The sequence below is a fragment of the Nerophis ophidion genome, linkage group LG01 (assembly GCF_033978795.1).
Source record: "Nerophis ophidion isolate RoL-2023_Sa linkage group LG01, RoL_Noph_v1.0, whole genome shotgun sequence".
NCBI classification, from domain to species: Eukaryota; Metazoa; Chordata; class Actinopteri; order Syngnathiformes; family Syngnathidae; genus Nerophis; species Nerophis ophidion.
In genome coordinates, this window is record NC_084611.1 from 22088115 (window position 1) to 22105859 (window position 17745).

The window sequence follows — 17745 nt, forward strand, 5'->3', positions numbered from 1 at the left end:
TTGCTTCAGAAGCATTTATTAACCTGCTGTTTTTGCCATATTTTATCCCATTTTCTTACAAAAAAAATGTCTTTACGCTTTTCCGACTACAACAACACTATTGACAACACATATGTTGTTCCATAATAATTATTTTCATTAGTTAGATATTTCAATATTTATCTTAAATTACTCGCTGCTTTAAATACAATGGTTATCATGACTCATGACCAGCAAACTGTTTTGTTATTCCGGTGACAAAGTTGCCATATTAATACTTGATATATTTTTGAGTAAAACTGAAATTGTGCTCCTGCTTGCAGCATTTTAGTTTGGCAGCACATGCACAGACTGCAACACATAGCGCTTATGTTAAACCGGTTCAACAGTTGTTGTTTTTTTAAAGTCCTCTTGAAACTTTGCAATGAATCAGGATTCTGACCGCTGTGTCCCGGGAAAAGGCTTTTCAGCTGGAGGGAGGAGTGGAAATACTGAGTGTCTCGTGCTTGTGTGATCTTGCGCTCTGCAGCGTTAGAGGCTGAACAAACACACACGCACGTGCACACACAACATGAGCTTGCTTAGAAACAATCTTTGTGAAAAGAAAAACAAAGCTATTGCACAGTAACAGTCTCTCCCGTATGCCAAGCGTGAGCTATGTTCTGCAAATATAAGGCTGAAGTTGTGTTGAATGAAAGTCAACATGTAAGAGCAACAAGGCCGAGGAGACGTTATGCTCTGCAGTCCAGTGCACGATTAATCGATTATGTCCCAAATAAGGGATGGGCAGCGTTGACACCATTCCTCAACCTTGAAGAGAGCTTAAATACATGTAGGGCGTGGAGAGAGAAGGGGGGCCTTATTGCAGTTTTAGTGAAGTAGCGTGGTGCCTGGTTTGCAGGTGAGGTTTCAGTTCAAGACACCCAGAGGAGCTCAGTTCGGCTAAGCTTCGTAGGGGTGTGTGTGTGTGTGTGTGTGTATGTGCGCACGTGCAACAGGAGGAAGTGGACGGCCTCAATCGTTCTACATGGGGAAGCCATACGCAGGTTGAGCAGGGTAACCCGCAGCGTTGGCCTGGTAACTGTAGCCTGTGTACGGCGCTTGGGGGGTCACTGGAGCAGGAGAGTTGGTCAGCATCAGCTGCTGGCCTGAACACATACAGTACAAACACACTCAGCAAGGTCATTCCTTAAGCGACAATAGCTTAACACTGGAATGAAGATTTTCGAACGAAAAGCTAGTAGTATGAGAAAGTACTTTCAACAGTTACTGCGCATGCAATGCAAAAACTGACATCAAAGCAAGATGAAATATCGTAAATTAGGTACATGTTTTTTTTATCTTTGTAGATACATTTTGCTACAATGTTGGACCAATGTGCCTATCCAATGCAGTAAAGATTGTATAAAAATTTCAGTCTGTCAGCAGAACAAGCAAGCATTTTTTAAGAAATGTTAAAAAAAATACGCTAAAATTATGTTTTTGCAAGTTAAAATGTTGTATTGTTTATGTTAATTAGTATAACTTTGATTTGTCCAGGGTGTATGCCGCCTTCCGACCGGATGCAGCTGACATAGGCTCCAGCGACCCCGAAAGGGACAAGCGGTAGAAAAATGGATGGGCTGGATGATTTTAGTACACACTACTTCAAATAAGCAACATGGTGCAATAGAGCTGGGCGATATAGCCTTTTATGAATGTCTCCATATTTTTAGGCCATATATCGATACATGATACATATCCCGCTATTTTGCCTCAGCCTTAAATGAACACTTGATGCATCTAATCACAGCAGTATGATGATTCTATGTCTCTACATTAAAACATTCTTGTTCATACTGCGTTAATATATTCTCATTTTAAACTTTCATGCAGAGAGGGAAATCATAATTAAGTCCATTTACCAAAACTGTATTTATTAAAGAGTTATTAAGCAGTGGCACAAACATTAATTTAATTTCAAAATAGAAAGTGCAAGATTGTCATAGACATTTTAAAACCAGCTATGAGTGCACTTTTGTGCATGATGTCACTAAGAGGACATATCAAGACGACACTGAATTAAAGTGCACTTTTTGTACGGAACGCCACTACAATAGTTTAAAACAAACAAAGTGCACTTTTTTGCATGATGTCACACAAGATATTTAAAAAAACTGTAAAATAAAAATAAGCTGCATAATAGGAAATCAAATAGTGTATGTCCTTCGCAATGTAGTAGGTTACTGCGGACGTTATCTCCTTCTGTTGTTGACAATTTTTTGATGATGTGGAAATGGAAGACCCCAGGCTCAAATGGGTCAGTGCTGGTTGCTTGGGCATTTTGGTAGGTGTGGCACTGGCCGAGATGTTGACATGCGGAGTTTCAAGCACTCTTCATTCTCTAGCAGGTGACTTTTCAAATGATGCTACAAATTAGTAGTGCCGCTACTTTTTATATCAACGCTTTTGCATCTTTCTTTCTCTTGTATTACCACCCGCGCTGCTCCGCTAGCACCACCTGCCACTCCTAATGTTACCCATTCCGCTACCTCTCTGCTCGGCGAGGGTGTATGACGTTGCACACGAGGCAGTATGTGACGTATGTAAGAAGGTGCACTTGTTCTATCTCTCTTTGAGAAGGAGAGACAAGAAAGACTGAGAAAAGCTTGAAGCGTGTGAGCTAAAAGCAACTGTGTGAGAGCGTATACTCGAATAAGACTCCGGCTTATTAGTGATTCCTAGAGCCCAAAAAAAGTCTGCGGGCTATAGAGCGTTTTCCGTTCGGGCTCCAGTACTCTGGAATGCCCTCCCGGTAACAGTTCGAGATGCTACCTCAGTAGAAGCATTTAAGTCTCACCTTAAAACTCATCTGTATACTCTAGCCTTTAAATAGACCTCCTTTTTAGACCAGTTGATCTGCCGCTTCTTTTCTTTCTCCTATGTCCCCCCCCCTCCCTTGTGGAGGGGGTCCGGTCCGATGACCATGGATGAAGTACTGGCTGTCCAGAGTCGAGACCCAGGATGGACCGCTCGTCGGGACCCAGGATGGACCGCTCGCCTGTATCGGTTGGGGACATCTCTACGCTGCTGATCCGCCTCCGCTTGAGATGGTTTCCTGTGGACGGGACTCTCGCTGCTGTCTTGGATCTGCTTGAACTGAACTCTCGCGGCTGTGTTGGAGCCACTATGGATTGAACTTTCACAGTATCATGTTAGACCCGCTCGACATCCATTGCTTTCGGTCCCCTAGAGGGGGGGTGTTGCCCACATCTGAGGTCCTCTCCAAGGTTTCTCATAGTCAGCATTGTCACTGGCGTCCCACTGGATGTGAATTCTCCCTGCCCACTGGGTGTGAGTTTTCCTTGCCCTTTTGTGGGTTCTTCCGAGGATGTTGTAGTCGTAATGATTTGTGCAGTCCTTTGAGACATTTGTGATTTGGGGCTATATAAATAAACATTGATTGATTGATATAACGATATAGTAATTTTCTATATCGCACAGAGACAAACCCGCCATATATTGAGTTGATTCGATATATCGCCCAGCCCTATAATGCAATATAGAAAGTGTGTGGTAAGAAAATATATATTCTTACTACCTTTAAATAGGTGGCCTTTTTTTCCAGACACTTACAGTAGTCTTAACGAGTGTCGAATTAAATAGTGACCTCCACTCAAATTGATGCCGGGCCTAGATTAATGGGTGATTTGTCATAATCACTAATTGAATATATGCCTCGCATTGTATGAACTAAGTTTATAAGGAAACGTATTGTATTGCCTATTCAATACAACCCACATTACTTCAAACAAAAGACCCGCTCCCACTGGCCACTATTTTAGGAATTCAAAATAAAAATAATTTGAACCTAAGTTTCCGAACAGCATCATTTGACAACTTTAGGCTGCAAATGTGTAGTGTGGAGAGCATAGGAAAGTTTGGAGGTTAATTTGTGTCTTTATAATGAAAGCTTTCTTTTGACACTGAACTTACGTAACTGAATGTTTTGTGTTTGAATTTTGTAAACTGAATTAAGTTACGTCAAATTATGTTGATAATTTCATTGAAAATGTATTAAGTGTAAATAAAATCAGTATAAAAAAAATCAGAGTAAAAAATATATATATCGGTGTAAAAAAATTCAGTGCTGAAAAATTCAGTTTAAAAAAATTCAGAACTTAAAAATTTGCAGCTTCCAAAAGTAAGACTCACTTCCGGTAAATTAAGACTGAAGCAATTGATCCTGTCTCAGAACCAGCCAATGAGGTGTCAAGTTTGCAAAAAAGCATTAAAAAAGCAATTAACTGGGCTATCTTTGAATAATACAAAATAATTACAATTTCAATGCTGTATATTTTCTATCTATAGAAATGATTCCAAAGGTTAGAAAATGCCCTTTTAAGTGACATACAAAGCTCTGGGAACAAACAGTGGGGAAGATTGGGCGGGGCTTGTTTAAAGACCAAAAAAGCCATAGTGAGTGTCAGACGATAGCAGAATTCTACAACAAAGTTCTGCAGAACAGTGATTTTATATCGAATATGTGGATGTTTTTTACCCTATTCGTTCATATTTCGCCATGTTTGCTGCATTTTTGTTGTTTTTGCTGGATTATAAAATATGTTGATCAAGCATGGGGTTGGAGGAGCGCAACACACATTCTCACTATACAGTACACCATTGTTCATAGTTTATATTGTAAATCTCACATTCTATATTTTATGTACATTCTGACTGTCATACATCCATCCCTCCATTTTCTACCGCTTATTCCCTTTTGGGTCGCGGTGCCTATCTCAGCTACAATACAAGTTGCCACCTCACTGCAGGGCCAACACAGATAGATAGACAACATTCACACTCACATTCACACACTAGGGCCAATTTAGTGTTGCCAATCAACCTATTCCCAGGTGCATGTCTTTTGGAAGTGGTAGGAAGCCGGAGTACCCGGAGGGAACCCACGCATTCACGGAGAACATGCAAACTCCACCCAGAAAGATCCCGAGCCCGGGATTGAACCCAGGACTACTCAGGACCTTTGTATTGTGAGGCAGACGCACTAACCTCTCTGCCACTGTGAAGCCGACTGTCATACAATTCAGTAAAATTACTGAAGCTCATTCATTGTCTGTTTTTTTTTGTACTGAAAAATACACTTGAATGTACATGAACATACAGAATGTGAGATTTACAATATTAACTATAAAAGACTGAATATTCAAAATATATTAATGTTGCTCCTTTAATGCAGATCTCCTCCTTGATATTTTTATTCAAGCAAATGCAAAAAAGATGCAACAAACACGGCTAAAAATACAGGGAAATGGAAAAAAAGTATTTCCAATTATTCCATGTAATATCACTCTTCCTATAGTCACCGTAGTGGTTGATTTATCTATTAATTACCAAACTTTGTCTAATGAAAAACAAGCTAAAGCTCAAATATGTATTCCTCCCTCTATGAATGCATCCAAACAGCTATTGCCCATGTCTTCTCCCTCACGTTTCCCTGAACATCAATATCTAGCACCACCTGCTGATCACACTGTGTATCACAGTCAGTCAGTCAGTTAGCTGCATATCATCCATCCATCTTCTACCACTTGTCCCTTTTGGGGTCGCGGGAGGTGTTGGAGCACATCTCAGCTGCATTCGGGCTGAAGGCGTCGTACACCCTGACAAGTCACTACCTCATCGCAGGGCCAACACAGATAGACAGACAACATTCACACTCACATTCACACACTAGGACCAATTTAGTGTTGCCAATCAACCTATCCCCAGGTGCATGTCTTTGGAGGTGGAGGAAACCGGACTACCCGGAAGGAACCCACATAGTCACAGGGAGAACATGCAAAGACACATAAAAAACATACAGTATGTCACTCAAAAGTGAAGATTTTAACCATTGGAATAATTTTTATAGTTTTAAAATATCTATATTGAAATGTAAATTCTGTTGTATTTTGCCCAGGTAGCCCAGCTAACTGCTTTTTATGCTGTTTTGCAAGACCAGTGCCCCCTGACTTCAAACTACACACCTCATTGGCTGGTTCTGAGACAGGATCAATTTATTCAGTCTTAATTTACCGGAAGCAAGTCTTACTGTTTGAAGCAGCATTTTTTTTTTCAATGAAATTGTCAGCATAATTTGAATTTAATTGAAACAATTCAGTTCAGAAAATTCAAATGCGATAAATATATTATATAATATGAATTCAGTGTTAAAAACAAAAAAAAAGCTTTCATAGCAAAGACAATTTAACCTTTGTAGAAAGTCATCTAAAAAATAAACTGTCTATCTAAAAATTAATCAGCGACTCAGTCTGACTTTAAATAGGCATTTTTTATTTATTTTTTAATCAAAGCTTGAACAGCTCACATGCTGCTGCCTGAACACCAACTTCTTCTCAAGAGCGAATAAAAGGAGGCTTGTCCACTTACCAAACACGATGGTCTGAGGGTCTGTCACTTCCTCCTCAGTCTTTCGTTCACTTTCAGCCACTTCCAGTTTGTCCACCTGAAGGCACCACAGAACATAATTTACTGTCAATGCCCCTTAACTGTGACAACTATGCAAATATTACATTTGTTAGAATACTACTTAACACCACTGCAACACACAATCTCCATTATATTCGTACTGTTGACTCACTACTTTGTCAAACCCACACAAGAACTATTTTAGAATGTTTGATTCAACATTTGTAAAACCAAGTTAAAATACTGTAATAACACAAAGGGACCACAAAGCATGTGGCGTTAGTGTGTAATCCTGCACAGGGAAAACTGTTCATGGTTGTTAGTAGAAAATCTGTCATTAGGCAGATGACAGTCCCTCATAATAGCGTCAATGTTAGTTTCCCATTTCAGAGAATAATTATTATTCTTATTATTAATATTATTAACACACACAAACATTATATGCAGCATCATAAGAGAGGCGTTAGAGAGGTGCGAGATAACACTGATAAGGAAGGTGTGAAGGCTTCAGTTCCTAACATCAACACGTGTGGACAAAAGTACTTTTTACAGGCGCTCTAAAAATTATTCAAACCCTTTTCGGAAATAATATTAAATTTGCAAAGTGAACTGAGTTTGTCAACAAACTATCCAAATTGTTTTTTAAATGTATTTCCAAAATGTTTTACATTTTATAAATTAATGTAATTTATATATTGGGTTGAATAACATCAAGTTCAATGAATAAAACATGATTAATGCTTTTATTCTGGGAAGATTAGCTGCTGTATTTTCACTGATATTTAATTCTGAATATCATAGGGGTGTAACGGTACGTGTATTTGTATTGAGCAGTTTCGGTACGAGGGTTCCGGTTCCGTGAGGAGGAGTACCGAACGAGTTCCACACGAACATATGAAGTAGCCGCCTATGCTAAAGTCTTAACAAGCTGCTCCGCTCTGTTCTGCCTCTGTCTGCTGCACAGCACCCAGCATTGTCCCTCCCACACAACCATCTGATTGGTTACAACAGTAGCGATAACAAGCCAATCAGCAGTGCGTATTCAGAGCGCATCTAGTCAGCGCTTCAGCGTCGAGCAGACAGGTGTTTAGCAGGGGAGCAACAGACTCTCCACAAATTATACTAAACACTTCCAAGTCAACTACTTTCTAAACATCACTATAAGCCCGTTAACCTTCTAGAAACAAACAGCAGCTCAGCTCACTTGCAGTCCTGGCTTTAGGTGAAGGCTAGTTAGCTTTTAGCGTAACGTTAGCTCATTTTGCTTTGTGTGTGTGTGTGCGTGTTACGGACAGTGTTGTTTGAGGTGTGTTGAAGCAGAAAAAAAGACATTAAGTTAAATGAAGAGTTTCGGTCTCTGATAGTGTATATAATAATGTAAGTGCATCATAAAGCCTACATGAACTCCATGGTGTTTAGGTATGAATAGTCTCTCCTATTGCTATTGTACTATTTTTCAGCTATAGTTACATTAATCATTAGTAATGTAGCAGCCTAGTTTTGAATGGCAGGGTCCCTGCTATCACATGTTGATACAAATATAACATTTATAATATAAAAAATCAACTACAGGCTTCCCCAATGCTGTAATAAATTAAGCATGATGAGTTGACTTGAAACGGTTTAATGTTACACTTTTTATATGTAGAACAAAAGTTGTGTCATTTTATTTCATCTAAGCAACAACTTGAGGCAGTTTAATGTGGATGAACGTGGGCAGAATTATTATAGTGTTCCCAATGTTAAAAGGATCAGGCCATTGTTTACAAATTTGGTAAATAAATAACCAAAACATTTATATTTTGTTGTTTTCCTAAAGTACCGAAAATGAACCGAACCGTGACCTTTAAACCGAGGTACGAACCGAACCGAAATTTTGGTGTACCGTTACACCCCTAGAATATGATGACTCCCTTGGAAGACAATTCAGCAAAAAATATATGCTACAAAGACAACATATTTGATGTTCAAACTGATAAACATTTTTTTTTTTTGTGGCTAATAATCATTAACTTTAGAATTTGATGCCAGCAAAACGTGACAAAGAAGTTGGGAAAGGTGGCAATAAATACTGATAAAGTTGAGGAATCAATAAATCTATCAATCAATCAATCAATCGTTTACTTATATAGCCCTAAATCACTAGTGTCTCAAAGGGCTGCACAAACCACTACGACATCCTCGGTAGGCCCACATAAGGGCAAGGAAAACTCACACCCAGTGGGACGTCGGTGACAATGACCCAGTGGGACGTCGGTGACAATGATGACTATGAGAACCTTGGAGAGGAAGAAAGCAATGGATGTCGAGTGGGTCTAACATGATACTGTGATAGTTCAATCCATAATGGATCCAACACAGTCGCGAGAGTCCAGTCCAAAGCGGATCCACCACAGTAGCGAGAGTCATCAGACACGCATTTGGAACATCCCACAGGTGTGCAGGCTAATTGGGAACAGGTGGGTGCCATGATTGGGTATAAAAACAGCTTCCCAAAAAATGCTCAGTCGTTCACAAGAAAGGATGGGGCGAGGTACACCCCTTTGTCCACAACTGCTTAAGCAAATAGTCAAACATTTTAAGAATAACCTTTCTCAAAATGCAATTGCCAGAAATTTATGGACTTCAACATCTACGGTCCATAATATCAGCAAAAGGTTCAGAGAATCTGGAGAAATCACTCCACGTAAGCGGCATGGCCGAAAACCAACATTGAACGACCGTGATCTTCGATCCCACTGTATCAAAAACCGACATCAATCTCTAAAGTATATCACCACATGAGCTCAGGAACACTTCAGAAAACCACTGTCACTAAATACAGTTCGTCGCTACATCTGTAAGTGCAAGTTAAAGCTCTACTATGCAAAGGGAAAGCCATTTACCAACAACATCCAGAAACGCCGCCGGCTTCTCTGGGCCCGAGATAATCTAAAATGGACTGATGCAAAGTGGGAAAAGTGTCCTGTGGTCTGACGAGTCCAGATTTCAAATTGTTTTTGGAAATATTTGACATCGTGTCATCCAGACCATAGGGGAAGCGAACCATCCAGACTGTTACCGACGCAAAGTTAAAAAAACAGCATCTGTGATGGTATTGGGGTGCATTAGTGGCCAAGGCATGGGTAACTTACACATCTGTAAAGGCACCATTAATACTGAAAGGTACATACAAGTTTTGGAACAACATATGCTGCCATCTAAGCGCTGTCTTTTTCATGGACACCCCTGCTTATTTCAGTAAGACAATGCCAAGCCACATTCAGCACGAGTTACAACAGCGTGGCTTCGTAAAAAAGGAGTGCGGGTACTTTCCTGGCCCACCTGCAGTCCAGACCTGTCTCCCATCGAAAATGTGTGGCACAATATGAAGCGTAAAATACGACAGCGGAGACCTCGGAGTGTTGAACGACTGAAGCTCTACATAAAACAAGAATGGGAAAGAATTCCACTTTCAAAGCTTCAACAATTAGTTTCCTCAGTTCCCAAACATTTATTGAGTGTTGTTAAAAGAAAAGGTGATGTAACACAGTGGTGAACATGCCCTTTCCCAACTACTTTGGAACATGTTGCAGCCATGAAATTTTAAATTAATTATTTGCAAAAAAAAAAAGATTATGAGTTTGAACATCAAATATCTTGTCTTTGTAGTGCATTCAATTGAATATGGGTTGAAAAGGATTTGCAAATCATTGTATTCCGTTTATATTTACATCTAACACAATTTCCCAACTCATATGGAAACAGGGTTTGTAGATTAGAACATTTGAGCATTATGTTTGTATTCAATTACAGTAAGAGTGTTTATTGTAAATATTCCTGCCACTTCATTTGACATTCTACAGCATTTGTACGTCTATTTTTTTGAAAATATACCACAATACTATCGTACCGGGACATTTTGATATCATTACATCCCTACTAGACAGCAGGTGACTCTCCTGCCTAGAGTCTTATGGCTTGAATTCAAAAAGCAAAAACACATGTCCTTGGATGCTGACTAAACTGAACTTTTTGCTGATGTCTTGGGCGATGTAATGCATGTGCTATTTAAGAGGCATGTTCTTCTTCTTATAGCACCATTCAAATTTGGTGCTATTGCTGTAATTGTAAAACTTGCCATTTTAGTGCTGAATGCAAAACAAAAGCCAACACACGCTATTATCACTGCTAGGTAGGTCTAACTCAGTCTACAGTCCATGCTATGTTCCTACAATACTACATCAGAGATCTAAGAGATCAGGGAGTTACAACAGTAGCAGACAGAACATGAAATATAAATACAAAAAAGGGGGCCAGAGACCGTCACCTTCGGCGAAAATTCATCAACCTGAAAAAAACAAAACCACAAACATGACCTCAAGTCACCTACACTTTAGAACGTTACCAGAGGGGGTCAAATTTTATTACAACATAAATTGCATATTTTTATTTACATATGCCTTTAAACACAAAACATGTTCAATACGTACAGTCTACTTTTCACTGGAGAAAACAGGTTCTACAAGAAATGCTTATGAGGACAATAAAGAATTTGGTTCCTAGTAAAAATGATGTGTAAGAAATAAAAAAAATAAAAAACTGAATTCACTTGAGTACCAACCTTTGTGAGGTACTCTCTCATGACCTGGATGAAGTAGGGCATGGCAAAGTCCACAATGTTGTGCTTCCAGGCAAGCTCCAGCACCACGTCTGGGTGAAGCAGGTCGTAGGAAGCGAAGAGGCAGGCGGCAAAGCACTCCTTTTTGCCTTCCTCCAGGAACCACTGCAACAAAGTCTCTGCTAGCTCAGCATCCTTGGACTCTGCAGCGTAGAGCATTGCATCCTGGGAAAGACGGGATAAGTGTGTTAAATGAACTCATCATTATCAGCCAGAATAAAAATAGCAGTAACTACCCCTCCTTAACCCTCACACCTTGTAGAGTTTGTCCTTCTTGCAAAGCTCCACACTCTGTCTCCAGCGGTTGTTCCCCTTGTACAGATAACCAGCAATGCGTCGAAACTCAATCAGTTGGTGTTTTTCTAACCTCTGGGCGAGGCAGATGGTGTCAAAGTTGTCATAAGCGTCGATGGATGCTCTCAGACCCTGTGGAAAACAAACAGAGGGCAAAAAAACCCACAAAATTCTTAGCAGAAGCGCTGCTTAAAGAAACCTGATCGACATTGTGATTAAACCTCAGCAGCGCCCTCTGCTGGTGGCAGTTGGATGCCGACATGGATAATGTGTCTCAATTTGAATGCATCATAAGAGAGCATACAATCAAAGCAATAGCCGTTTAAATATGGTATGTTTTAGTTATGAGGAGGATTGGCAGACCTGGTAGTCTTCCTCCTCAGTCAGCAGGTTGTTGAGTGCTTCATTAATAGATTTGTTGTTGTGATTCTGAACAGATCTCAGGTAAGGCTTGACCAGCTTCAGTTGGTTCACCTGGTTAGATGGAAAATACAATAACAATATGTTTGATAATTTATAAAGAGAAAACCCATTGTGCCTTTGTTAAAATGCATTATATAATGATGGTGCAGTATGTAAACAATGTAATAAAAATTCAGCTCTGAATGTAATACCACATTTTGTCATAATCCTTTGCATTTTGTGGTTACATTTTTAAAACACATTTTGGAATAACTTAATACACATTGCAAAGGGTATTACAAAATGCAAGTGCTGCACATAACAATTTGGTTTATTATGTAATTAACCATTAAAATTGATAATTTACTTAGAAAAACCACACAAAACATATCAGCGTTTGAATATATTTCCAGAATCTAGTAAGATGTTTTCATTTGTCACACCTAAATTAAATGGAACTGTATTGATAACAGTAGGGAATGGAATTGCAAGATAGTCACATCAGCTACACTGATGAAGTATTACTGACATGAAAATGACCAGCGCACTGAAATGTTGGAAGACATAAACTCATGCAATAAGGATTGTTATAATGATACTAAACTATATTATACATAATACACGAAATAAAATAAAAACTATGACCATGAAAGCGACATGGATGGATGGATATAAAGACAATATAACATACATGCGTAAACGTGGATGCATATGCAAAAGTACAATATATTTATCTGCACAGTAATTATTTATATCTCAACCTTATTTTGTAAATACAAACACTCTGTACATTATTGCTCTTTTAGCTAGTGCAACAAAATGTTGTTCTTATCTGTACTGTAAAGTTCAAATGACAATGAATGACAATAAAGGAAGTCTAAGTCTAAAGTAAAAGTCAAACCAACAATAGTCACACACACTAGGTGTGGTGAAATTATCCTCTGCATTTGACCCATCCCCATGTTCACCCCCTGTGGGGTGAGGGGAGCAGTGAGCAGCAGCGGTGTCTGCGCTCGGGAATTATTCGGTGATTTAACCCCCAATTCCAACCCTTGATGTTGAGCATAGGTGGGTAGTAACGCACTACATTTACTTCGTTACATCTACTTGAGTAACTTTTGGGATAAATTTTACCTCTAAGAGTAGTTTTAATGCAATATACTTGTATGTTTATAGAGAAGAAACCCTTCTTTTATTCCGCTCCATTTATCTACATTCAGCTCGCTACTCGCTACTTTTTTTATCGATCTGTTAATGCACGCTTTGTTTGTTTTGGTTTGTCAGACAGACCTTCAGAGTAGGATCTATCGCATGCTCGCATTTCACCAATCAAATGCAATCACTGGTGTTGTTGACTCTATTTCACCAATCAAACAGAGCCAGGCGGTCACATGATTAACTGGACACAAAGTTTCAGCGGCAAACAACAACAACAATGGCAGAGACAACAACGAACAATTCGCGTCAACCAGAAGAGGAAAAACACCCCTGGCCTCACATAAAATCGATGCTCACGCTTCAGACAACCAAAAAAACAGTTAAGGAATGGGTTGTCATATTTGTCTCCCTAAACAAGTGGACATTTCATCTTACATGAACTTGACGTCAAATTTAAGGAAGCACATCGCGGTAAGTAACGTTAATAGTTATTTTGGCTGTCACCGTAGGCTGATGTTAGTTTCCCTGCTATGAATCACAGTCAAATGTACATCGTGTGGGGACATTTATTAACACACCGCAGCTTCATAGACAGACACAGACACACACACACACACACACACACACCCACACACACATACACATGTGCTCAGTGTGTTCCCAGGTGCAGCCCACACCTATCAGAGTTTATGGTTTGCGTAAAGGCTAACTTGTTCTTTTCCTTTGTAATTTCTGCCAACTGAGCCTATGGTGCTGTTAAGGTATTGTGGCTCAATTTGCCTTAATTGATTTTATCTTAATGAATTATTTAATATATTATTGTTTTAGTTGCTTAAGAGATATTCCTGGCTCTGAATTGGTTCATTGCTATTTTTGTGTTTTTGTGCATTACTTGTTGCCGTCATCATTAAACAAACAGGTTACTCATCAGTTACTCAGTACTTGAGTAGTTTTTTTACAACATAATTTTTACTTTTACTCAAGTAAATATTTGGGTGACTACTCTTTACTTTTACTTGAGTAATAAAACTCTAAATTAACAGTACTCTTACTTGAGTACAAATTCTGGCTACTCCACCCACCTCTGATGCTGAGTGCCAAGCAGGGAGGCAATGGGTCCCATTTTTATAGTCTTTGGTATGACTTAGCCGGGGTTTGAACTCACGACCGTCCAGTCTAATATTAAAAATCTACATTTATCATGTATTGGATATATAGATAATATCCATTAGGTATGATTTGGTGTCAATTTTGTGTACATTTTGCTGCAAAGTCACATTTATAACTCTTTTTTTTTTATTTGTCTGCAAAGGGTTTGTGTGTGGAGGCGTTCCCAAATTGCAAATTAAACCCTCCACCCTACCCCCTCCAGAAATATAAGAACTAATATTTTAAAAATGGACACTAAAAAGGGATTTTTTCCTAATCTTTCACAATCATTATGAAAGACATGACAATGGATGGTATTTATTTATTTTTTGCATTCTAAATATTAAATAAATGCAATCAAAATTCCACTTACAATGGAGCCTATGGGAGCCGCGCAATTTCTCCTACAAAGCCCTTAAAAAAACTACGAAACACATCCATTGAAGTTTTATATGTAAGTATATATGTAAAATAGTAACGGGCACATTTATAAAAACCTTTCATATTTATGTATTTTGATCATTTTAAGGATATGCGGTGCATGGAATTTAAAAACATCACATTCGCTTTTTTTTTTTCTTCATCACTGATTATTACTCACTGTAGACTTCATGAGAGGCAACAAACATAATAAAACACAATTTACTATGCAATGTCTTTAGATGAAGAATGTATCATAATCCTCGTGAAGAAAGGTGGTGAGGGTGTCAGGGTGGGACCAAGAGTCTTTCTGGCCATTTTTTACTCCTAAATGGCAGTCAAAGTAATAATAATAATGGATTAGATTTATATGGCGCTTTTCTATTATTTGATAATCAAAGCGCTCAGAGAAGTGGGAACCCATCATTCATTCACACCTGGTGGTGGTAAGCTACATCTGTAGCCACATCTGCCCTGGGGTAGACTGACGGAAGCGTGGCCACCACCTATCATTCATTCATCATTCATTCACCAGTGTGAGCGGCACCGGGGGCAAGGGTGAAGTGTCCTGCCCAAGGACACAGCGGCAGCAACGTGGATGTTAATAGACGGGGAGCGAACCTGTAACCCTCAGGTTTCTTGGCACAGCCACTCTACCCACTATGCCATGCCGCCCCTTACCGCCCTGAAATCGGTAGGTGGTGAATTCCAATCCCGGCCGAGTCATACCAAAGACTATTAAAATGGGACCCATTACCTCCCTGCTTGGCACTCAGCATTAAGGGTTGGAATTGGGGGTTGAATCACCATAAATGATTCCCGGGCGCGGCACCACTGCTGCCCACTGCTCCCCTCACCTCCCAGGGGGTGATCAAGGGTGATGGGTCAAATGCAGAGAATAATTTCGCCACATCTTGTATGTGTGTGACAATCATTGGTACTTTAATTTTTTTAACTTTAAACCCAGGCACACACTATAGTGAACATGACGCTGCTGTATTTTGTGTTTGTTAGCGCTTACAATAACAATATCACTAATACTTGGTTACTATTCAAATCACGAAATGTAAATGGATTGTTGGCGGTTTTTCAATGTTTTTTATTGGCTTTTATGGAAGCTTTATAAAAAAAAAAACAGCTCCAATTGGCTCTGCTAAGAGCGGACTTTCATGTACGTTTATTTAATACTTAGAATGCATTAAAACATCATTGCTATTTTTTCTTTCCGTCACGGATGAAACTTCATAAATAATATACAGATTCATCGACCATAACATTTAAGGGGACCAATTATGTTTTTTTTTTAATAAAAATACATGCTTTGGATAATTAAGTCTCCCCCTAAAACTCATTTGTATACTCTAGCCTTTACATAGACCTCCTTTTTAGACCAGTTGATCTGCCACTTCTTTTTCTTTTTCTCCTCTGTCTCTTGTGGAGGGGGTCCGGTCCGATGACCATGGATGAAGTACTGGCTGTCCAGAGTTGAGACCCAGGATGGACCGCTCGTCGGGACCCAGGATGGACCGCTCGCCTGTGTATCGGTTGGGGACATCTCTACGCTGCTGATCCGCCTCCGCGTGGGATGGTTTCCTGTGGATGGGACTCTCGCTGCTGTCTTGGATCCGCTTTGAACTGAACTCTCGCGGCTGTGTTGGTGCCACTATGGATTGAACTTTCACAGTATCATGTTAGACCCGCTCGACATCCATTGCTTTCGGTCGCCTAGAGGGGTGGGGGTTGCCCATATTTGAGGTCCTCTCCAAGGTTTCTCATAGTCATCATTGTCACTGGAGTCCCACTGGGTGTGAGTTTTCCCTGCCCTTATGTGGGTTCTTCCGAGGATGTCGTAGTCGTAGTGGTTTTTACAGTCCTTTGAGACATTTGTGATTTAGGGCTGTATAAATAAACATTGATTGATTGATTGATAAGCTTTGCTTTTTAATTTTGGGACACAGTCACTTTTTTTACCCCGTTTTTTGAGTCTGTCAGCAAGGCAGACTGCGATTGAAACCACGCCCACGCCTCCCCTCTCTTTGATTAATACAGAGCCACATAAAAAAAATCAGCAATCATTTCACTGCACCTCGCACGTTGATGATATTGTGCCTATGCCACAATTAGATGAAATATTTTATCCTATGGTCCATGTTGACAAAACAGTCCCCGCATAAAATGTTGTGGACAAATCAACACGGAAGTATTTATCTTATGGACATCAGAGCAGGCAGACAGGATGGCCCTGGTAGAGAGCATCGACTAAAAGAAATCCCACATTTGTACACCCATCAATCTGTGACATCACAAATGGCACATTGTTAAAAAAAAAAAAAAAAAAAAAAGACTATAAAACACAGCGTTCAAAGGCATCCTAAATTGTGTGCAACCTTAAATGGGCCCAAATGCATGAACTTCATCATTTGATGTTTTGGCATTATTTAACATGAGAATCTAACATTGTAACATTTGTAGTAAGAAAAGGAATAAATCATCAGTCACCTTTAGGCGTACACTGCACATGCCTCAGTGACAGTATACTTTTTTTATGCTAAGGTTATATTGAAACTGTGATCACAAAGTGTTATTTAACAGTATCAAAACTCTTGTCCCCCTACTATTAGAAAAGATTACCTTGGTGAAAAAGTTGACAGCTCGATTGTGATCCAGCCGTGGAGACAGAATGATCAGCAGGTCGTTAAGCAGGAGAGGTTTGTAGTCCAAGTAGAAGGAAAGTGATTTATAGTATAGCTCGACATTAGCCACCTAAATCGACATATAGCAGTCAAGGTAAGCAAAAAAGGTCGACAAAAGACAAGAAAAAGAAGGCAGACACTGCAAACTTACCTTTGCGATGATGTCTTTGAAAAGGCCTTCTTTCCACGCGTCAGTCGGATGAGACATCATGGTGATGGCGGCATTGTCGAACTCCTCATATTTGTCGTAAAGAAAAACCAGCTCGGCCCATAAGTGAGATTGTTCAGCTGCACGTAGGACCTAGTAAGTAGAGAGATGGAAAATAATAATTACCATATTGAGCACATTGAATACACAGTAGGTTGAGGCAATAAATAGTAAAGCTATAACAAAAAGTCTGCCTTTACTGAGTAGGTGTCAAATGTGGTATGTGTTTATTATTGTGCTGGTAGCAGTTTTAGTGTAAAACAGCAGTGCATCTTACTGAGAGGTGTTTCTAATATTCTGACCTGCTCATGTAC

General features: G+C 39.5%; 1 protein-coding gene across 3 annotated transcripts in view; it reads right to left on the reverse strand.

Annotated features, from left to right (window-relative positions):
* cltcl1 (clathrin, heavy chain-like 1) overlaps positions 1-17745 on the reverse strand; it is a 73877-nt gene continuing 56132 nt past the window's right edge. The window contains exons 25-32 of one of the 3 annotated variants that reach the window (XM_061898339.1): positions 17375-17524; positions 17162-17293; positions 11765-11875; positions 11363-11533; positions 11051-11272; positions 10757-10777; positions 6409-6484; positions 1-1127 (exon numbers count right to left, since the gene is read on the reverse strand). In XM_061898339.1, the coding sequence (XP_061754323.1) occupies positions 1003-1127; positions 6409-6484; positions 10757-10777; positions 11051-11272; positions 11363-11533; positions 11765-11875; positions 17162-17293; positions 17375-17524 (1008 nt within the window). In that variant the 3' untranslated portion in view covers positions 1-1002. Of the gene's footprint in view, positions 1128-6408; positions 6485-10750; positions 10778-11050; positions 11273-11362; positions 11534-11764; positions 11876-17161; positions 17294-17374; positions 17525-17745 lie in introns of all 3 variants that reach the window. The other 2 variants (XM_061898330.1, XM_061898347.1) reach the window with 2 other exon arrangements.